Below are 24044 nucleotides of genomic sequence, written 5' to 3'. Positions count from 1 at the left end.
AAAAAGAAAATTGATGGGAGCAATGCCCAGCACAAAAAAATAATTCAGTGTGTAAATTTATTATTTTGACAGGATCTGAAACCTAGCAATATAGTTGTACGATCTGACTGTACATTGAAAATCTTAGACTTTGGGTTAGCTAGGACAGCTGGTACAAGTTTTATGATGACTCCGTATGTTGTAACAAGGTACTATAGAGCTCCTGAAGTCATCCTTGGAATGGGCTACAAGGAGAATGGTAAGTCATGTGTTTGCTGATTTAATAGTCTGTCTAATTTCCATATTTTATCAATATTAACAGACAACTGACAAGTATGTATTATTTCCCAGTATTTTTTTTTGAGGAAAATATGAGTGACCTAAGGGGTCATGTTCACTATGAGTCACTAGACGAGTAGTGACAAACCCTTAGGACATGAGTATTTTCCAGCTGGATGAAGAAAAATAGTGGAGAATGATATAATTATACTTCCTCATTCATAATTTATGAAAATTCAGGAAAAATATGTATTTGGAATTTCATGTCAGAAAGTCGTGGCCATGTTAGAGTAGTTTCAAATGAAGAAGTGTAAATTGTAGTGTTGCAAATGAAGTAGTGTTTAAGACAAATGTGTCCCCTATACAGTGTGCCCTCTTAGCTGATTTGATGTGCCACTGATGCACACAATTTCTAGTGACGCAAAAATATTTGGTGTTTCCCAATCTCTTACTATGTGGTGACTCACAAGAAATGCCAATTTTTTTGAATTCGACTCATAACTTCAAAATTTGGCTATCAGTAGAGGACACACTGCCCCTATACTATGTTAGAGTAATGGAGAATATATTGTTAAGGGTTCCAATAATCAATAGCACAGTACAATATAGTTACTTTGGAATGGTAGATTCATTACGTGATCAAGGTCCATAAGTAGACGAATCAAAACGTTGTATTCCTTTCCAATTTATCATTCTAAAGTAACTTTAATATATTGTACTGTCCTATGTTAGAATAGTTCTGTTTTTATCAAATTTCTGTCTCCTTTTCAATATCTAACCATGTTATGATCCTTATCTACTTTCAGTTGACTTGTGGTCAGTAGGATGCATCATGGGAGAAATGATCAGAGGTGGAGTCATGTTTCCAGGAACAGATCGTATCCTTTCAGTGAAAAACTGAAGAAAGTAACGTGAAAAATGAAAAATATATAGAGTATTTTGTTTGTAGCTTTAACAACTTCATTTCCACTTAATTTAGAATGAAGGTTAAGCTTTTAGTGATCACTTACAAATCTCTGAATAAACTATCGCCAACTTACATATATGACCTAATTCACGTGACGCCAACTCCCAGGACATTCCGATCATCTGCCAAATGTTTACAGTACATTGTTTATTGTTGTATGGCAGGCATGCATTCTCATGTGCTGCACCCTATCTGTGGAGTGCACTGCTGTTGGAAATACGACAAAACCCAAAATGGGGGTGTGAAAATCATGGTAACATAAATTATATGACATTGTATATATCTTATACTCTTATTATGTACTGTGTGAGTAACACCCCCCCCCCCCCCCCCAATATTACCATGGCTATGATTTCCATCAATTTTACAATTTATGACAAAGATGAGAAGTATTGTCCTTAAACAGAGGTGTCCCAGACATTGATCAATGGAATAAGATCATTGAACAGCTAGGAACACCATCACAGGAGTTCATGAAAAGACTTCAACCTACTGTCAGGAATTATGTGGAAAACCGCCCTAAATATGGAGGCTATTCCTTTGAAAAGCTATTCCCTGAAGTTCTGTTTCCTGCAGAGAATACTGAACTCAATAAACTTAAAGGTAAGTCTTGAAGACTTGTTCATATTGTGATATTTCCTGCAGTGTGACACTGTGTCTTTATTATGTTGGTGTACAGGGTAAGAAAATCCAGTGGTCTGAAAATCCAGTGGTCTAGTGTCCAAGAGAACCATTTTTTGTCAGATTACTCTCGTCTATTTCATCTAGTCTTAAACAAAAATCTTAATGATCTACAGATAAATTGTACAATAGAAATTACTGGTAATCCTTTTTATTGATGTTTGATATATATAATAGTCATTAGATTGATGCACAGTGCAACATGTAATGGTAGCAGTGTTCTTGTATAGTTTTTATGGACATGAATGTGTGTGCAGCGTGTATGTATGTGTATGTGTATGTATGTATGTGTGTGTGTGTGTGTGTATGTGTATGTATGTATGTGTATGTGTATGTGTATGAGTATGTGTATGTGTATGTATATGTGAATGTATGTGTGTATACATGCTTTCATGCATGTATATGTATGTGTGTGTATGTATGTGTGTATGTATGTATGTATGTATGTATGTGTGTGTGTGTATGTGTGTGTATGTGTGTGTGTGTGTGTGTGTGTGTGTGTGTGTGTGTGTGTGTGTGTGTGTGTGTGTGTGTGTGTGTGTGTGTGTGTGTGTGTGATGTACGTATGTATACATTTTAACATTGACAGGAAACATTTGAAGATTAACACAAGTACCAAATGAATGAATGACATGATAAATAAAATTTATGTATTTCTTGTATTACAGCAAGCCATGCTAGGGGTTTACTATCCAAAATGTTAGTTATAGACCCAGAGGAAAGGATATCAGTGGATGATGCACTCCAACACCCCTATATCCATGTATGGTATGATCCAAGTGAGGTGGAAGGGGTAAGTTGAGAGTCAGTACCATTGTAATTTACAGGGATGTCTTGAGTAGTGGAAAACAAAACCTGTGATTATGTAGAGAAGCTTAGGCCAGTAGACGTGCTATTGACTTTCTAATGTAGTAATCCTACATCACTGGCTCACTAGATTACAACGTCAGTGGAAAGTCTCTGGGCTAAAGCCGATCTGATTAAAATCCAATGGAGTGTACTTTGCGGGATTTCTTTTTAAATCTTATGTAATATTGTTGTTGTTTTGAGAGTGCCCAATACGTACATGGTGGCATTGCCAACTACAGTGTATGAATTGTTATTTTTGTTGTTTTGTAGCCACCTCCTTTACCATATGATCACAGTATAGATGAAAGAGAACACACAGTAGAACAATGGAAAGGTGAGTGCTGATACCACCCCCTAGCTAGATCTTCATAAGCACCCAGCCCCTTAGTGTAGTGATAAACTACCCTATCCCCTCTCCTGTCTTGAAGACCTACCCCTACATGTATAGATGAAAGAGAACACACAGTAGCACAATGGAAAGGTGAGTGATGATACCTCCCCCTAGCTAGATCTTAATAAACACCCACCTCTTAGTGTAGTGATAAACAGTGAGTATCCATACTACCCTGTCCTCTCTACTGTCTTAATAAGCACCAACCCCTCAGTGCAATGATGAACTTTCCTGCCCCCTCTACCCCATCATGTAATGATGAAAGGTGAATGCTCCTACCAACCAGTTCCCCCCTTACACTGCCCCACCCCTCCTATAGTGTAACAATGATCAGTGCAAGAGTACTCATACTGCCATGTCCCCCCTCCCTTCCTCTTAACCCCCCACCCGTGTAATGATGAAGAGAGTGGAATACAATGCACAAATACCTGTAGTATCTTGTGCCCCTCCCCTCTTCTTCCACCCTCCCCAGTGTAATGATGACCAGTGTATAAGTACCCATACTACCCTATCACCACCCCTACCCTACTTGTATATGATAAAAAGAGAAAACATAATGTAAAATTGCAAGTTAGGTTAGACAGGAATGAAAAATATAGAATGTTGCCATTTCTGAAATGATGTAAGAATTTTATCCTTGCTATATAAACAGCTTTGCTTGATCTCAGAACCATGAATAAAAGATTGAAAAATATAGTTAAGTTTCATATTTTTTAAATGTAACTGTAAAATTGAGGAATAAGGTCCAGAAATTATATCAAAATTAATCAATACATTACACTCAGCTGACATTTTAATTCTTGTTCAATTTCAGACTTAATTTATAAGGAGGTATTAAATTTTGGAAAGCCCCATACAATACCTCCACATTTGTCAACAAATAATCAAGGTAAGCATTGTGTGTTTCTTTCTTTCTTTATTTCCAAGGATATGAGTCCCATTTACAGGCTCATTAGAATGCTCTCTGTCTCTCTGTTTTGAGTCCACTTGTTTGTTTGTGTGTTTATTTACTTGTTTGTTTGTTGTCAGATGCAGATATGGATCATGATGGGCGTGGTGCAGCTTCCAATTGTAGAAGATAACAAAGCACAAACAAACAAACTTTGACTGCAACTAGAGATAACAAATGAAGATGAAGATTAGGATTTGGTATCCTAGCAACAGCTGTTGTTCGGAATTTGTTATCCAAGCAACTTATCAAGTAATCGCTGTGTTCATGTGAGACCTTTGCAGTGTTTGCACCTATCAGAAATATGTATTATTAAACAAAGTGTCCAATATTTTGTAACGTCTTCCTGGTATGCCTTTTGTGATTTTGTATCCTTCTAGGCACAGTTTAAGAAATTAATTTTCAGATTTACATTTTTTGCGTAAAATATTTTTAGCCTGAGGATTTTACTCAAGCTTATACAGTGTGACAGCATTTCTGAAACTAGGTCAGATATCAAAAGATTTGAAAACATAACAGCATTCTTTGTAGGTACCTCAAACTTTTAGTGGGAGGCTTTGAAAAAATACAGTTTACTTTTAAACACGTAGCGGTATGTGAAAAAATGTGCATATCATTTGTTAAGAGCACTTGTATAAACTTCTAGCAGCAATCGTCTGTCTCTCTCTTTCTCTCTCTCTCTCTCTCTCTCTCTCTCTCTCTCTCTCTCTCTCTCTCTTTCTCTCTCTCTCTCTCTCTCTCTCTCTTCCTCTCTCTCTCTCTCTCTCTCTCTCTCTTCCTCTCTCTCTCTCTCTCTCTCTCTCTTCCTCTCTTTCTCTCTCTCTCTCTCTCTCTCTCTCTCTCTCCTCTCTCTCTCTCTCTCTCTCTCTCTCTTTCTCTCTCTCTCTCTCTCTCTCTCTCTTTCTCTTTCTCTCTCTCTCTCTCTCTCTTTCTCTCTCTTTCTCTTTCTCTCTCTCTCTCTTTCTCTTTCTCTCTCTCTCTAGGAGGTCTCACATGAAACACAAAATTATGTAACATTTCTTGTAGGAACTGTCAGGGAACCTTATACTGCATCTCTGTGTACAAGTCATTTTATCATAATCATGATAATGAGGTGGTCTATATACTGCTGCTGTATGTGTTTTTTATTTACCAAGCTAAGCAGGTGTTGTCACATTCCATCACTTAAATCACGTTCTTAGGTAGTCTCTGCAATCGATATGCAGTCTTTGATAGTTGATTGACCAATCAAATTCATCTTTGTGATACTGAACCCCCTATTAGATTAATCTTTCTCAGTCAGCTGACCAATAGAATTCACCTTCTCAACACCCAACCCCCCTAGGTAAGTCATCTTTCTCAGTCAGCAATAGCGATACCCATCTACCTAAGTAAGTCATATTTCTCATATTCCTGTCTTGACTCCCTATGTGACTAGACATTATAGATCTATTCGTATGACTCCCTATGTGACAGGACTTTATAGGTCTATTTGTAAAACATTTGTGCAATCAGAAATTTGAGGTGATCAACCAATCATATCATTGCCGTGACTCCCAAGGAGAACAAATTTTTTTTATTAGTATTATTTTGACGCTTGATTTGAGCGGCTGTGTCGCAGTGTAAATTGTAAACAGTACTGTTAGTGAAAGATAATGGATTTTGTAAAACTTAGTGTGGGGTTTTTTTTAATGTCCTGTGTACTTAGTAGAGAATACAGTAGTTAGTCAACAAAATGCAAACGATGAAAACTCTGGTGCTTTCTTTCATTGTATGATTTACTGGAGCTCTAGAAAAGTGGAGATTATTATGAAACTAAGACTTCTTTTCAAATGGTTTCATCTGTACAAACACATAGTTTATTTGGTGGCTGAAATGGTATCACGCACACACACACACAAAGTAATTGTGGTGGCTGAAAATTTGACCATAGCTGCCGCCTTTTCATCATTAGACACTTATTCACATAACATTATTATCAAAATCAGGGTTAACATTTGAGTTACCTCCCCCTTTTGAATTCGACTGTAAAAGGCAGACCTTAGTAGCAGTCAGCATGTTTGGAATATGGAGTCCTTACAGTGACTATTTTACAGTCTCATAACCAAGTAATTGTACTTGATCAAGTACTATGACAAGAATGTTGTTTGACAAGAATTTTTGTGTCTCGGGTTTCATTTGTAAATTGTTGGGATTTAGAATATAGGATGCAGTCATTGAGGGCGCTCTCATACCTGACATGTAGGCTATATTTAGTGTCACCTTCAACTGAGTGATCAGTCTGGCTATGTATTTTTTTAATTTCATTTGAAAAAATCATTCATTTCATGAAATATTTGTGTACAGGCAAAGGGTTTTGACCAAATGATTACTTGTAACATGAAAAATCACTGACCTTTGACAAAATTCGGTTAAAAGTTCAAACATTTCAATTATGGAAGGATATAACCAGTAGTTATATTGTACATTTGAAATTATAAAAACCAAAATATTCAACGCAGACTTTTTCTGTTGGTGATCAAATAGAAACATAATATTTGTCCTCTGAGTTTAGACAACTCTTTAAGATTGTTGAATAAACTAATATCAGTCCAACTACAGAGAATACATACTTCGTGGGGAGACTAGAACTTGAAGAGATAGATACAAGTTTGATATAAAATGACAAGAACTTGCTCCCAATGAGGTTGAATTTAAAACTTTACATTTCTACATTTCGGCCCTCTCTTTTTTAGCTCTAAAATTTGTCTTCAGTAATTTTCTATTGAATCCAACTAAAATGATCTCTGGAACTAATCTAGACACTGTTCAAAATTGAGAATTCCTTGGCAGCTAAATTTGGCCGAAAGTTATGAAAAAAGTCTCATTAAGAATTGATTTAGGAGTTTCGGAAAAATTCAGTGATTCTATTCAGCTATTTAATATCTGTGGTAAGTTACAAAATAAACAAATTTATTTGCATGTTAATTTTGCTGCCAAGTATCCTCCTATTGATTGAATGAATGGTTTTAGCATTTGGGGAACTCTAAAAATAAAATGCTTATGTTTGCCACTTGTAGGGAGGGTTACCAGATATAGGCTAATGAATGACTGCGAAAAAGAATACTTTAATATGTTTACCATTCGTTACAACAATGAATGTAGTTTTAGTGGTAATGCTGAAAACATGGATATGTGTGTTTGTTACATTTAGAAATGGTTTTAGTGATTTGAAAAACACTTCAAAATTAAATGTGAACGAGGATTGGGTATTCATTTTGGATTTTTCATTTATAAAACAATTTTGTCATGGCTTCCTACTTGAAAAATAAATATCAAATAACATAGACCAAGTCGTTTGTAACTCAATAAATTGCAAAAGATCAATAAAAGATGTAAAGTATTTGTTATTGTAAGTACAAACTTTTTACATATTTTTTTTTTAGCTATTTGCACTTTATTGAGATACAAACACAGACTTGGTTTATGTTGTGTCACATTAATTTAGTAGGAAGCCATGATAAAATTGTTTTATAACTTAAAAATCCCCCAAAAATATCAAATCCTCATCCATAAGGCTATTTTACTGCCTATGTTTACCACTTGTAGAAATTGGTGTAATGTGGGAGTAGGAATGGAAAATGTATACCTTTGCCACCTCTTAGGGTGATTTTAGTGGCCTGGAGATGAAGTCTTCACAACAATATGATGTCTCAGTTGATCACATAGGGGATGGGTACAATTTGCTCAGAAAAATATGGGATCTGTGTTTGCTACATATACAGGTTATAGTATGGGTCAGAAAAATGCTGTTGAGATGAAGACATATGTTTGATACTTTTTGGGTTTGGGGGACATAGTGAAAAAAGTAAATGTATGCAACTTGTATGTATATGTTGGCACCATCAAAGTTTTGAATGCAAAGTGTAGTCTCTCACATGATCTTGATTTGTATTCCCAGCTCAGTTTAGTAGTGCTTTAGACATGTTTCTAGAGAGAATATTACCCTGTTGAGAAGTGGATAAAGTTTGTCACAATTTTACTTGAAATTAGACATCAAATTTAGTCAATGCATCCTTGTAAGTTATGTGTACAGATTTTAATTTTTATTTCTTCATTTTTCAGCCATTTGTCCTATCTAGTACAGGTAGGAGTTTGTAACAAAGAAAACAATACTTTCTAACACTGTTTTATGGAACAGTTCTCAAATTGTAACATCACAAATTTGGAAATGGATGTGATGACAAAATATGCATAGAATATTCACCACAACAGAGCAGCGATGTATACCTGACCACCCCCATAGTTTGTACATTGTAGATCATTCCTTTTTGTTTGCGCCAGTATGAGACATACTATTATAGAAATAAGGGGTGTACAGAGTAGATAATATGCTGATACAAATTGAAATTTGTTGCCTATCTTGGAGTCCTGTGAGGACATAAAATGCAAACAGATTTTTAAAAAAAATTTAAATTATACAGTTGTCCTGTAGTGGATTACTTGATACAACTAAGTTGTTATTCTGTATGTATTATATTAGCTTCCCTGATATTTTAGAGCCTTTTTTAGACACTGGTAGATTTTGGACGTGGGAAACCACCATCTGTGGTATACAGGGGCACATTCACCTAGAGGTTGTCAGGTTTGTTGTGGGCATCCGTTTTAATCATATGCCACAGTTCAACATTGAGGGCGCTGTATAAAGAAACCCTGTGTACAGGCCTAATGTCCTGTGAATGAACTACTGCATTGATATTGAGATTCAAACTTTTTTTTTGCTGTTTTTTTTCTGCTGAAAAAATTCGAGAGAAAATACTTTGTATATTTACCTCTCATAACTTACAAAACTAGGAAAATTAGATCCCGGCAAAACAATTTTTCTTCATTTTCAGTAAATGTTAAATCACATGAACAATTACAGTGTCTGCTGTTCCCACCTTTCTATGCCCAAATTATTTACCTGTAGGACTTTGAGAAGCTGCCAAATTGTCCCTGTCTGGGTCAACATGATGGTTATAGTTCTACCTAGCACAGAGACGTGGCTGGCACTCTGGTGCAAAGTACAGGCTGGACAGTTCTGGTTGACAACACAGCCAAGCCAGATAAATGTCTGGGCTATAAAGACAATTTACTTCACAACTCTGTATGGATAGACTTTACTCTTTTTGTCATGGATTTAATTTGTGTAATATTTACTTCTCCTAATCAGCTGACTGTATGCAAATAAGTAGTTGCCATGGCATTTGTTCCACAGTCAACCATGTTGTATCACTTATAGCTTGCCTTGACTGTAACATTTAGTGTATTTACACATAAATTAACCTCAATTGTAGAATTGTGGAGAAGAAATTGGTTCCTTCTTTATTTTTCCCCTAAAGATAGTGACACTGAAACATTGATCAGTTTACAAACATCGATCCTATGTAATTGGTTTATGCCATTCAGTACAAGTTTTCTTCATAGCATGTGATTGTGTTCACTGTTCTGTTAAGTTTAGCCCTGCGTAGTCAGTAAGATACGCTGTGACAGGGTGCCCTCACACATCAGTCAACCTCTCCCAGAGGAGGAGGCCAGTAAGGGCGGAACGACATGATGTATCATACAGTCTAAGCCCTACCCTACCCCTACATGTTTGAGATGGCAATCTTCAAATGTGTACGATATATAATTTCAAGAAATACATACGACTTGTAATCTACTAAAGAAGGGCCAACAGAAAGACTTGTTGCTAAAGACAATTACATTATTTGGGACTCAGTTGATCCTAGTCTGTAAGGTATGCCATGATGGGGCGCCCTCACACATTGGTCAAACCTTTTCACAAAGTAGAGGAGATTGGTGATGGCGGAGCGACACAGTGCACCTTACAGTCTAAGTTGTTCCCTGTTAACACAATTTATGACAGAAAACAATTTTGATGAGATCCCTACGAGGAGTTCAGCAAGGCAAGCAAGTAGTAATAGAAATATGGCACAGACTTCAATTGTTGTCAAATTTGTCATTTAGCAGAACTCTACATTCACAATGGAAGTGTTTGTCATTTGTAAAAAAAACACAAAAACACATGAAAAATGAAAAATGCAGAAAAATTAAGTAGTAACAATTTTGTGACAAGAACATTTTTTCTCTTTTTGTTTCATAGAATTTTTTTTGAAGATTCTTGAATATTAGATAGGAGAATGTACAAAATATGTTGACAAAATAAAATAAAATGGTTTCCCTGAAAGTGAACTTTGGTGTTGTGTTGTTATTAGGCCAAATAAAAAAAATTGTGTACTTCCAATAACCCGACCGACCCTAGTTTAAGCCACCAACCCTAAATATTTTTACATCCAATGGCCAAAAACTAGTGAGAATTTACTTCTATTTCTGTGCAAATTGTGTTGCCATAGGTATCCTTGGGCAAGTGGGCATGAATTTTTTTTTAAAATCCTATTCCGGAAATACCAGTCGGCAAATTGTAGTATTGGTCTTCTTCACATATAATTGTCTTCCATTTCTTGTTTTACACCTCATTAAAGTATCACAGAAGTATTGTGACCAAGGACCATCTTGTCTTAGAGTTAAAGCAATTTCTCCCCCCCCCCCCCCCCATTAAAATAAAATTTCAACCTACCTACCCAATTTCTGAAGTCTTGTTTATTTTTGCCTTAGCCCCTCAACAGATGAAGTCCAGAGCATGTAGGAATGATTTCTGTCTGTCCAATCATCTGTGTTCAGTCCTATCTATGACAGGTAGAAGTCAAGGTCATGCAAACTTTGCACAAAGGTGACATACTCATGTGTGTGTGTGTGGAGAGGGGGGGGGGTAGGGTCGTCTGTCTGTGTCCTGAAAGTGAACATTGGTGTTGTGTGTATATTAGCCACAAAGTCACAAAGGGGCTGTAGGAATAGTTTCTGTCTGTCCCTATATGACATGTACAAGTCAAGTTTGTGCAAACTTGGCACAAATGTGACATAGGAATAGTCTGTCTGTCCAACCAATCCAGCCTTACGCAGTATATTTTACCTTCAATTGTCTGATCTGTATGCTTAGATGTTCCTTATTTTATAACTTCATTGCTGTATGGATGACAAAATAGGTATTTACTTTTTATTCATATTTATAGAACAACCTTAATATACTTTTCTAATTGGAAATACAATGTGATAAAACATACATCAAGTCCTTGTTTGTAACTCAATAAATTGCTAAAAAGTGTAAAAAGTTTGTTATTGCACATACAATAACAAACATTATACACAGTTTTCAGTGTTTTACTATTTATTGAGTTACAAACATGGACTTGATATATTTTCATTCACATTGTATTTCCAATTAGAAAAACAGAGTTGTTTTATCAATTAAAATTCCCAGATAAATAGCCCAATATTAAACCATATGGCCACTTAAACATCATTTGTTTGTCTACCTTGTTTGCATAAACAAAACAACATTGAGACTAAAACTATGGAAATAAGTTTTACTGTTTATTGCATATATATATAGCTTACATGAAAACATTATATGTTCTACAATGTATACTTTACATCTAAGAGAGACTAGAACTGATATTTGCATTGTTATACAGCACTGATGTTGAATACAGATTTATGAAAGTCACACAGTAAAAACATGCAGTTACAAATCTATACGGTATACCACCTGGTCATCAACCTATCATCAACCTTGTTATATTTGAAGCGAAGACTTCATCAGGCTGCAACAGGTGTGGTGCATTGTATTTTTTTCTTCAAAAGTAGTATTGTGACGTTGGTATGTTATCTAGTCTGATGTGTGTCACACTCAAGGCAATTCTACTCACTCTAATAGCAACCACAGTTCACATGGCATCAAAGGCACTGTTGAGGGCTTGCCAGCAGAGGTATTGCCATTCTTGGCATTTGTTTACCAACATTCCAAGTACACTAGGTCCTCTAACAAGACTATATATTATTAACTTATCAACATTTCTAAAGTGACGACACATGAAAGCAGTTCAAATGTCTGGTTTGTCACTCGGACCCATACTATCCTTCAATATTTTACACAATTCATTCCTTGTTTACAAAGTACATTCTAGATAGTATCTGAAATGGTCTGGATGCTTGCTGACCTTACCACTCTGCCCAAAGAGCTGCAAACTCAGAAATGAAAACTCAGTAATTTTTGTTCGTAAGATTAGAAACTAGCTTAAAGACCCACGATTGAATACCAGGTTCTCATATTAGTGTCATCGTATCATTGGCGCCATGACGATTACTTACAGTCATGATCAGAGCCCGGTACTTCTACCAGACAGCTGTTTACCCATAGACGTTTCTCCAACATCTGGTTCTTCAAACCTAAATTTTAACCCTAATACAAACTGGGCCTTTAAGGCAAAGGTCAACATCCATCCCATCCTATACAACAGTTTTGTTAGTATATATATATATGCCAAGAACTTGGGCAGCTCTTATTTTTAGTCCCTAATGAGGAGACTACGCAGTTGTTATATATTCACTAATTGTAGTCCATAATTATGTATTTCAGCATTTTACAACATTTACATACAAAAATATTTGTAAATATAAAAGTGCAAAATTATCAATATCTATTCATAACAGTAGAAATATGTAACAATCCTCAAAATCAGTTGTAAGTCTAATATTTGGTACAGTTTATCAAAATTTTCCAAAAATAAGTTCATATGAAAATTATCAACTATGACTACAAAAATATTGTATGATCAATATTTTCTAAAAAATGAATTCATATGAGTTACAAATATTGACTACAAATTTTTGTATCAAAACTAAATGATTTGAACTTGTAAGTTTCAGTAAAAGTACTGATGGATTGTGGACTTTTGCATCGCAAAATCCATTCCCTTTGCATAGCAACACATCCCACCCTATACCACCCTCTTGTGTGAATGGAATATCCCTAAAAACATCCATCCTTTTTTGACGATGACATAGTTCGTTTTTTTCAGTGTTATACACTGACGCAGTCACAGCATTCAACACATACAATGATGAATGTTAGAAGTGAAGCTACAACATAATGGTGCCAAATGGGTTTGTCTTGAAGACATATTAATTGGTCAACTGGGCTGTTTATTTTAGACATGTAACTTTGTCTTAATGTAGTCTATTTCCTATATACCTGTTGACATTCTCAATGATCTCTTTGGGTGGAGATGATTGTAGTAATCGTAACGGCATATAGGAAACTATACTATCAGAATGAGACTAGGCATCCTAAGCTCAGTAGACCTAGAAATGATGATGAGAGATTTCATAGGCAGGCCAATAACAACCTATAACACCTAATGTTGAAGTAGTTTTCCAATTTACTTTGATTTTCTAAGGGTAAAATACTGCCACCTAGAGGTCAGCTATAACTATTGAATGCGTCATTCCACTAAGGACTGTCAACCACAACAGATCGAATGTTCAAAGTCCCTTCTCAAGTTGAACTGCTTTGATCTACAAACATTATTAATATTTTGGTCAAAGTGCCAAACACATAAAAGGAGAGTTACATAATTGGTTATCATAATGTTCATATCTTCTTGAAGTCTGCTACTACTACTTCAGAAATTTCCAATATTGTAAATAATATTCTACTGTAGTTAAAGTGGTCGTATGGATGAGGATTTGGTATTTATTTTGGATTTTTAATTTAGACAACAATTTTATCTTGGCTTTCTACTTGAATTGCTACCAGACGTGCAGACTCTTCTTACTCTTTTCACCTCATTCTCTCTAAATCTATGAACTTGATGTGACCTCAGTGGTACCAAAATCCCACCAGAAAACATTGTCAGGTTTTTAAATTTAAACCAATTAGTGTTTCTTTCAGATTATACAACATATATCTAATGTGAATATTGGACTGTCATTTTATGACATGATTTCCTGTTCATTTATTCACGACAATGTACTCATAATATATAGCATATGAACCATACATATGGTTACATCGCTGACTTCATTAACAGTAAACACGCAACTCGTTCACTTCGCTCAAATAACAAAAGTCTACTTCATGTACCCCGCTGTTTACAAAGTCATATGGTGAGTGTCCGTTCTTGCGAGCAGCATCAGTCTTATAGAACAGTACACCACTTGAACTTCGTTCTTTACCAACTGTCAATAAATTCAAGAAGGACATCAAGACACATCTGTTTGCAAGAACTTTCTAACTTTTTACAATGATGTACTATTATTCCTGTTGAGCACCATATTGTATTTTGGTGCTATATAAATTCTTTTGATTGATTGATTGATCGATCATGTCAGATATGAAATGATTCTATCATGTATTATCATAACATAGATTATAAAATGTGGGATTATCAAAATTATTATTATATATTTATATATTTGACATTTCATCAGTAAGGTCAAAGGTCAACTCTACAAAACTGACCCGTAATCGTACAAATTTAGAAGCACAATATTTTTCCAAATTTTGTTCTCTCAATTTTTACAGGCTTTCCTGGAAAATACTGCTGAATGCCATGAAAAGATTGTCTATTTTACAAGATTCTAATGCTTGAGTTCTACTTTTCTCAGTTTTAGGAGTTGTAAAGCTTTGTAGAACATAGTTTTAGTAGCTGCCGTACGATAACGATGCTAACTGATACAAAAATGTCATGCTGCTATATTTGAAAGTAGTGTGAACATTCTCAAATATCTCTTATCTTCAGAGTTGTTCTTGAAATGTGATTTTCATGTGTCATATTTCTTACAAAATAAATCTAAATCTTTCAACAGCTGCTGATTTCTTTCTTCTGCCTGGACCCTTCCTTTGGCCTGTTATAGAAAAAGATGCAGAATGTTTAACTGTTGATTATGTCACCTTTAATTTGGGGGTGGGGGGGGGGGGAGATCGCTGGTTCATTGTAGGATAAAAACTAAATTCTTTTAGTTAGGCCTAGGATAGAGATTGCAATGTGAATTTTTTAATCCTATGCCCATATAAAGGCTGCAATGGATTGTATGCTCCCCAGGGAGTTGAGGAAGTAAAATGGTCGTTGTGTCACCATTGATGTGTACCAGGGGTAATAATTCTGAGCCCCTTGAGCTCTAAGGAGAAAAGGTGCATTGTAAATTAACATTATTGTTATTATTATACATGTCATAACATGTCATAATCTCCATATAATACCTGTATGTCATAAATTATGTTATAAGGTGTACAACTGTCATGTAACTAAGGATGTTACATTGAGTCACTGCAAATAATCACTGGTGTACATGTCAATACCTTATGTAATACCCATGCATATATCCTTCACATACATCCTTATATCACAATTTTATATCATGTTATATATAACATATCATCATGTAATAACCTTATATCAGGCAATAACATTATGTCATCATTCAATAACATATCACCATGTCATAACTTGATATCACAACATCTTAACCTTATATCATGTAATAACTTTGTATCATCATGCTATCACCTAATATCATCATGCTATAACCTTATATGATACCATAACCTTATATCATGTAATAACATTATATCATCATGCCATAACATTATATCATCATGCCATAACATCATATCATAATGTCATTACCAAATATCACAATAAAATCACAGCATATTACCTCATTCTTCAGCATTATGTGTAGTTTATCAAAATCTTTTTGTTGTTTCATCAACTTGGCTTCGTATTCTTCCTTCTGTTTGATCATTTCTGCTTTCAAGGCCTGTACTTGTGTTTGTAAGAATGAATAAGACAAAGTCAGATCAATGGGAGTGTTGTCTGTTGGTCTGTTTGGTATTTTAGGTGGTTGAGTAGGTCGTACTGGCGGTATTGGTGCTGGCCGTGATGGCACCAACGGGGTCGTCCTCTTTTTTGGTGCCACTGGTTCTTCATCAGTTTTCTTGGCAATGTCACCATTGACGTCAAACCCTGCTATGACTGGACTTGTTACATCTGGAGGAGGAATTGACACAGATGGACCACTGTCATCAAGAGGAATAAGCTCCCCAACAACTGCCCCGGGTGGCTTTGAGACAATTGGCTGCAAGATATCTGAATTGTTGACAGCTGGTAGCGTGTCAGAGGTCAGGAAGTCATCAGCAGTTAGAAGATCTATTTTTGAGACACTAGGTGGTTTTGGTGGTTGGGGTCTTTCCGGCAACACTCTGACTTTCATTAGCTCTGACTGTGGTTCCTTTGGAGATTCTTTGGCACATGTAGAAAAATTTATTTGGTCGTTGTCTGGAAACATTCCCTGCCAATCCTCAATTAAAAGTAACATAAGTTGATGACTTAGATTAGCATTCTCCATCAAAGCCTTGGAATCCTCTTCTTTGGCACGGAAAATATTCGGTCCAAAGACAGTCGCTAGATTTCTTAATCCCATTTTGTTTTGACTTTCATATTTCTGTACATCATGAAGAAACTCAGACAAGAACTTCAACAAACTGTGATTGACACGTGGTAAATATGCTAACTGACGTATCATCTCTTCACGCCCGCCAGCTTCATTTTTGTGCAACTTGCGGAGAGTGTCCAAAATCATTGGATAATTGTCCAACGGTATGACAGGCTCTGGAAGACTACGTAGATAGAGTTTAAGTAATGAAGCCACGCTGTGTACATCAACATTTAAGGCCTTGAAATCAGGTTTCTGTCCAGTATCAAACTGTTCTTGTAACTTTTTCACCAAGGCTGCTCTTCCTGCCAGCCTAGGGAAGAAATAGAGTTACCATGACAACAGATGTAGATGAGTTCATTCCATCAATGCATCATCATACCAGTGTTCCAATTAAGTCTATTTTGCATATATTAACATAACAAAGGGTTACATTATCATGTTAATTAATGTTTAGTTTCTTCAAGAAGTCATTTAGGAGAGCTCTTTATACACATAATAAGTGGCCATGATATGTTATAGGCCTGTATTTTCATTTTGGATGATATCTTCCCCATATTTGCCTTTTTTATGTAGAAAGTAAAATCTGTGTAAAAAATGTGTTCTTTACCTAGTTTTCTGTCGACATTTGTGTTTCCTTTATAATATTTGTTATGTCACTTTTTGGTAGTATGTATGACGGGAGCTATATTGTAATATACTCAACTCTTGAAACCAACTACATGTCATTTTATATGTCAAATGTGATGTACAGAAATCTACTGAGATTTGTACCTGAAAATTCCTTCTTCTTGTAGACCATTTTCTCTGATGAAGGAGACGCATTGTTCAACAATTGTAGGGATTTTCTTTGTACTTGAAGTACCCGTACTTTCACTTGTGATAATATCAATCAAAGATTGTCCGAATACACCTGAAAAAACATAATATCAAAGTCATATCATGATTTGATTGGCAGGCAACAGAGCAGGAAATAGACCTTTTGATAAAGACTGCCCTCTAGTGGTGTAATTACGACTACAGGAACTCAATGGTGAATTAAACTTTGATAAAGAGTATAAAGTTAGTCTCAGATTCAGTATCAGATTCACATTGGAAGACAATATGAGACTAGTCTCATATTGGGACAATTGCATGATGTCAGCTTGTGTGACATCATGCAGTTGTCCCTAATACTTCATTTGCAGCTGAGAATAGACAGATTCTAGATTTAATCTCAACTATTAAGATATGATTTATTATAAGCATTATGACCTTGTGTCCTTACTGATACTGTTGTACATCCTTTGAGTGAGCTAGGTTACATCAGGTCCTGACCTTAACATTATCCTGTTGTTTTTTCCCTGTTGAAGTTGTACTTCCTGACACACTTTGTCCTGAATAGAACAGAATACTGTGACTTTGCACTGACTCTTACTGTTCAGATATCGGATACACACAATGACAACTTGATACTACCGGTACATATTATACCTAGTTGTGGGGTACTGTTGTTAAACCAGTGTTTTTGCTAAGGGCAGGAAGTTGGTAAAATCTACTGGGGTTCCCATGTCATGTGGGTTCTCAAACATAATCATCATAGACTCTATGAGGAAACACTGCCATATTTACCCCTTTCTCCCCTTGTTACTGTGGTTTCCCCAAAACAGCAAAAACACTAAGTTAAACCCTTGTATTACAAAGAAGACTCATCCGTGCAGGTGAATTGTTACATATTAAAACTTTGTACTGCACCAAAAGACTTGGATAAATCCTAGCTTTCAACCCGTGTCCTCGGGTCTTCTTCAGGAGTGTGAAGTCATGTGTTGTTTATGAATGCGTGACTGGAAACCTCAGACACATATATTGATCATGTGGTATTCATCTTCATTTCAAACCTGCGAGTATTCTCAGACAACTGTTGTGACGTCCTGAAGATCTCATTCCACTTGGTGAAGTATGTGGTCCTGTTATAGTATGTGTGAGGGTTCTGACTGAATGACTCCCCCCCCCCCCATCTCCTACTATTCTCCCTCCTCTTGATTACCTACCTCCACCTATGTGTCTGTACATAACTCTACGAATCATCCGAACCCATTCATCTCTCTCAGGTTGAGTAGTTGCCCAAAGTATATAGCTATCATGATTGGAGGTTATCTTATGCTCACCCTCACCTGTATACAAGCAAATACAACATGTATGAGATAACCTTATTTATGTTATGTGACATTTGACCTTCACCTGTATTGATAACTATTGTGTGTTATGACATATATGAATACATGTAGCCATACTAGTATGTACAAATATACCATGTATTACAACATATACACTTCCTTGTTTCATTTTTGACAATTTTTTGGTGTTAAAAACTGTTTGTAATTTGGAGTTACTCTTCATCTAAATCATTAGGCAGTACTTTTGTTACAGTAATAGAAATACCAACAAATGCAGTTACCAATAACAATAACAAGAGTCTTTTAAAAAATATTCTTGGACAATTTATGACAATCTTATCATAATTGCTCAATATTGCTGTTGAAAATAATGATATAAGTCACATGGTAATTACTATAACAAAAGAATCTATTATTATGTTAATTACTATTCAAAGAACTCATCAGATCTCATCTATTTTCTTCATGGCTTTGGAGAACCCTGCTGAGTATTTGACTATTTTTTTTGAACATATGAATTTTTTTTTACACCTGCATTTGTACACACGTCAATCTAACACTACATTTGTTAGCTAAAGACTATTGGCTAGCCAATAGATCCTAGAGTGAGCCAAAGATGTATGGTTAGCCTGTCTATGGGCCTGTCTATGGGCCTGTCTATGAACTGCTACAAACTTCACATTGAAATGCTTTCAACAAGGAAGTAAAACAGAAAGCTGCAGCTGTGGTTGACAGTAGCTCTAATTTACAAATGTAAGTAGCTCTGTTATTTGTTCTTTCACAGTAAATGCTACTCCAATTCATATGTATACTTCCTCCTTCACTGTTACATAACACTAAAATCCAATTAGCATAACAAGAGTGGATTTACTCTGTGTATGCCATGTTTTTGTCATTATACCATAGACCCTACACAGTCTATGATTATACCAGCTGTCAGATCCAATGGTAATCTCTTAACAAAGAGAAGACATTATTCATAAAATTGTGGTTTTGATTATCATCTCAAACCATTGTATATAGTGTTCTAATGTTAAAGTTACAAAAGACTGGCGTCAATGTTTATAACTAACAAGTTCAATGTGATTCACTTTTTTTTTTTTACATCAGTCTCATTCTGTATATTTCTTTATTTTCTTTGTCTACTATTATACATATGGACCTATTTTTAATAAAATTAACAAATATGAATACAAACTTATGATTGAATAAAAAGAAATACTTGTCATTAGTCTATCACACACACACACACACACACACACACAAACACACACAGACACACACACACACACACACACACACACACACACACACACACACACACACACAAAACATCAAAAAGTCATAAACATAAGATAAACTTGAGAAATAAAAACTTCTCACCTGGAAGGATTTCTAAAAGATATTTATTTGGTTCATCTGCATTATAAGGGTGAACAGTAACTCTCTTTCCAATTAAGTAGATAGTACCCATTTGCTTGTTTTCATCGTCCTTTGTGAAATACTTCAGTTCATCGCCAACAAGTACAAACCATCGTTTCTGCCAATTTTTCACCATACCTCCCTGTTTCTTGAGCCATCCGTGGTGTATCACCTCTGGTTCTAACGTTGGTCCTAAATTCATGTCGTTTCAGTTTTTGGTCAATTCTGGTAGAAAAAAAAACAAAGAACATGCATATGAACTATTTTGCATCGAAGACGGAAGTAAGACTATTAAAAAATCACAGTTTCCGTATCACACGTTTCGGATACATTATATATAACTTGTCAGCCTTTAAAAAGTTCGCAAGTCGAACTTATTATCATCTGTTGAGCATATAATCTGATAAAATAACACAGTTACCAACGTCATTTGGTCTACATGTATAGAACCCGGAAGTAGGAAAGGTCACTGGCCGAATCCGATTCTCAGCTACCGTATCATAACTCTATGAAATTACTCAGTTTCCACACGTAAGTGAACATTCTAGCTTATCGTAAGACTATAAAATGAAGTAGATTAGTAGTTACCATAAACGTAAAGTTTCACACTAGAAACTTTGTTGAGTGCGATCCCTAACTCTACACTCTCGGGATCCGCGTGAACTTGCGAGATGTCAAACCACAAGTTCCAGTGACGACAGACAATCAATTATCAGTCCAATCAGATTTGGACTGTACGATATATTTTATCAGGGTGTACGGGTTTGCAAAACATATTTATTTTTCGCATGAAAGTTTTAAATCTAAAAAAAAATTGCTCATCATTACGAAGAAAATAATGTATTAAGTGAAAAGGGTATATATTTTTACATTGTTTTTATTTCCTAAATCAAGGAGTGTCAGTTATCATGTTGTAGCTACGTCGCATCTCCCTCCAAAATATTCATTTGACCCAATACTGTTGTCTTGCCGAAGTTTCAACGTACGCTAGCCTACTATGGCGCTCTACTGATGTAAACTACGTGTTTTGTTGTGGAGAAATAATTTGATCGGGGTATTTCTTGCTTCCACCGAGTCCAAAGATCAGCATAAACAGTGTGACGGGGAACGCAGTCGTCACATACAGCCACGATATGGACTAGAACCCACTCCCCATTGTTATTGCGGAGCAGATGTTTCAAATATTGTTCTATGGTATAACTGGTGGTAACGTTATTTACAGAACCCGCATCCCACATTTCGATAGACGATAGTGTTTTCGGCGATGTACCTAAACCTCTTATTGCAGTCCTAAGAGGGGTTTTCAAATATGTAAGCTGTGATTCTGTTATATTGCTTAAACCAAGTATAACGCTGTTCTGTATCCATCCATCCTTCCCTGTGTTGCTGGTATGGTCGCAGTTGGGAACGTATCAAACCGTTAGTTATTGTGGAGTCGTCGGCTGGTAATACACATTAATAGTATCAGTCCACTATCACATTGCAACGTGTCCAAGCAATGTAATTATTTTGCCTTCCCACGTTTTAATCAGCTTCTAATTTTACCATCTGTATTATCAAATTGAAAGGAAGAATCATACGACATGCTGGAAAAACTTTGAAAGGTAAGTTCAGTCCACACTTACCGTAAAACGAATGTCACAACATGGTGACCCCGTGTGAACCAGCGTCGCCACTTTCGCTTTCTGTGTGGTATTACTTTGTGATGTGGTAATTATTTTATGTGTTTCAAATTCCGTAACAATTCAATAAACGTGTAACAAGTAGAGACACATTTAAATGGCATAATTCCTCACTTTGATATTTACTTTTGTTGTATACCAAATGGAACAGTACAGCTGATGTTATACTCAACGGGTGTGGCCTGGCCCTGACTCATGTAAATAGACATATTAAATATGAGTATTTTATATCAAATTTATCAAATAATGCTAGGTCACATGGCGTTATTAGGCCTCAGTTCTTAAATAGAAGCAAGTTACATAACACAATATTCATAATTATCATTGCAATATGAAAATTAGTTGGTCTCAAAATCTTGTTTATTGTCAGAGCATCACCACGTCTGTCAATAATGCCATAAATAGCAGCTGTACAACAAGTGTCAATAAACCATTTAGATGACCCTGGGGTAAAAGGATGCGTTTTTTATATCAGTGTTGGATTTTTAAAATTGAAATATAGAAATATTGCGTCCCCTGATATTTCAATGTAGTGCAGTACAAGTATAGCTTGAATTCAAACTACGGGCCTGGAACAGATAGCATGGTATCTGGGTAGACTATATTAAGATTTGGGTCAGTTGTCACTTGCACAATTGTGTCATTTTGGTGTTGTGAATTCCATATCGAAACAGGAATAATGCCAGACATATCTATGACTACAGAATAGATTGCTATGCAACTTACAAGCATTGACCACAAATCCCCTAAAGTGGGACTGCATTGACTGAGATCTGAAATTTGAAGATGGTCACAATTCCTTAGCCAATGCGTGCCTGTCGACTTAATACTACACAGACTATTAGAAATGTATGTACATGGCAGACTACTACTATAGTATGTACATGTATATAGAGTGGTGAAGACCAAATCTAAGCCAATACTAGACTTGTGTGGGAAGATGTGATCACTGTCAAAAGTCTGTCAATGCCATCAAAACAACTTGAACGAACGAACGAACGGACTAGGTGTAACTGTAAGCAAGTTGAATGCCAAATCCACTGCAAGCCAATAGAGTGGCTAGGTGGATGAAGATAAGGCCAAATTTAGACCAAACAAAACCTTTTGGACTATCACAGGTTGAGTAAAATAAATTTGGGTTGAAAAGAATAGAAAAAAACTCAGAAGCAGTGTATTATATTTATGCTAGTGTGGTGACCAAATGAATTTGAATTATACTAGTTATAGTAGCAAATGATTTGTTATTGAAGTCAAAAGATTAGTTATATGTTGACCGTTTCACATAACTTTGTTTCCTAGCAAACTGCTGTATAACAGTAGCTGTTGCTAGGATACCAGGTGAAGCTATCATCTGGTACAAAGCTAGGTAATAGGATGGTGTATTGTATTTGGTACAGTACCAGAGATAAACTCATCACTAGGAATTTGTGGGAGCAATTGCAGATCAGTGGTCATTTGTTGTTGATGTTACATATATCATATGATATGATGTCCATGTTAGGGATAGAGCCATACAGACACTATTATACCATGCACGAGCCAGGTTCAACAAAAAATATGGAATATATACTCCGGTCATGTACGTCATGACAACGCATGTCTGTCATGGCAATGTGTGTGTATGACATTGGTTCTGCTTTGTTCGAAATATGAGTCAAAACATTACTTTCCCATTACTAGCGATGGTATAATTATGTCATTCCCAATATTTTTCTTCATTCAGTCAGAATATACATATGACCTAAAGGTTGTCACTACTCGTCTAGCGACTCATGTGACAAAGGCCCCTTAGGTCACTCATATTTTCCTTGGCTGAATGAAGAAAACTATTGGGAATGATATCTAATTACCATCCATTGGGACTATGGCAAACCATGGCTTTAACTCCTTAGGTCTGATGCAAAAATGTATTGTATACTTTATATTTTCAGTCCATTGTTCTACATTCTGGCCACTGTCTGCAATTGTATAGTGGGACTGTCTCTCTGGACTGCCTGGAATCCATACTGTCCAGTTCTACAATATAGTCTGGAATCCATACTGTCCTGTTGTGCAGTATAGCCTGGAATCCATACTGTCCAGTTCTACAATATAGCCTGGAATCCATACTGTCCAGTTCTACAATATAGCATGGAATCCATACTGTCCTATTCTACAGTATAGCCTGGAATCCATACTGTCCTGTTCTACATTATAGCCTGGAATCCATGCTGTTGTGTTGTGCAGTATAGCCTGGAATCCATACTGTCCTGTTCTACAGTATAGCCTGGAATCCATACTGTCCTGTTCTACAGTATAGCCTGGAATCCATGCTGTCCTGTTCTACAGTATAGCCTGGAATCCATACTGTCCT

General features: G+C 35.9%; 3 protein-coding genes across 4 annotated transcripts in view; 2 read left to right on the top strand and 1 right to left on the bottom strand.

The window, feature by feature from the left end:
• The window catches only part of LOC144452508 (stress-activated protein kinase JNK-like), a 31616-nt gene extending 26934 nt beyond the window's left edge, over positions 1–4682 (top strand). Inside the window, exons 6-12 of one of the 2 annotated variants that reach the window (XM_078143610.1) lie at positions 73–238; positions 1065–1136; positions 1643–1828; positions 2575–2699; positions 3026–3089; positions 3961–4035; positions 4182–4682. In XM_078143610.1, coding sequence (XP_077999736.1) covers positions 73–238; positions 1065–1136; positions 1643–1828; positions 2575–2699; positions 3026–3089; positions 3961–4035; positions 4182–4228 — 735 coding nt within the window. In that variant the 3' untranslated portion in view covers positions 4229–4682. Of the gene's footprint in view, positions 1–72; positions 239–1064; positions 1137–1642; positions 1829–2574; positions 2700–3025; positions 3090–3960; positions 4036–4175 lie in introns of both variants that reach the window. The other variant, XM_078143609.1, reaches the window with a different exon arrangement.
• Positions 4683–11535: 6853 nt separating this feature from the next.
• On the bottom strand, positions 11536–20668 carry LOC144452150 (rho GTPase-activating protein 24-like). The gene is made up of 6 exons (XM_078143187.1): positions 20598–20668; positions 19971–20234; positions 18462–18584; positions 17206–17344; positions 15655–16744; positions 11536–14841 (listed from the first exon to the last, which is right to left on the bottom strand). Exons 2-6 carry the CDS (start codon positions 20209–20211, stop codon positions 14758–14760), a joined length of 1677 nt encoding a protein of 558 aa, XP_077999313.1. The 5' UTR covers positions 20212–20234; positions 20598–20668; the 3' UTR covers positions 11536–14757.
• An 825-nt stretch (positions 20669–21493) lies between these two features.
• The window catches only part of LOC144452191 (tyrosine-protein phosphatase non-receptor type 13-like), a 45380-nt gene continuing 42829 nt past the window's right edge, over positions 21494–24044 (top strand). Inside the window, exon 1 of the mRNA XM_078143237.1 lies at positions 21494–21613. The gene's annotated coding sequence lies outside the window, so the exon portion shown is untranslated. The remainder of the gene's footprint in view (positions 21614–24044) is intronic.

This window comes from Glandiceps talaboti, chromosome 22 (assembly GCF_964340395.1).
Source record: "Glandiceps talaboti chromosome 22, keGlaTala1.1, whole genome shotgun sequence".
In the NCBI taxonomy this organism is placed as follows: domain Eukaryota; kingdom Metazoa; phylum Hemichordata; class Enteropneusta; family Spengelidae; genus Glandiceps; species Glandiceps talaboti.
Note: the sequence above shows the minus strand (reverse complement) of the source record. Positions and strands in the feature narration are given on the sequence as shown.

Coding starts and splice junctions, on each gene's coding strand:
- LOC144452150 (XM_078143187.1), bottom strand. CDS start 20,211: ATGAATTTAGGACCAACGTTAGAACCAGAGGTGATACACCACGGATGG. Junction 18,585..19,970: donor TCTTTTAGAAATCCTTCCAG/GTGAGAAGTTTT, acceptor GCTTGTATACAG/GTGAGGGTGAGCATAAGATA. Junction 17,345..18,461: donor GTACAGACACATAGGTGGAG/GTAGGTAATCAA, acceptor ATGTTTTTTCAG/GTGTATTCGGACAATCTTTG.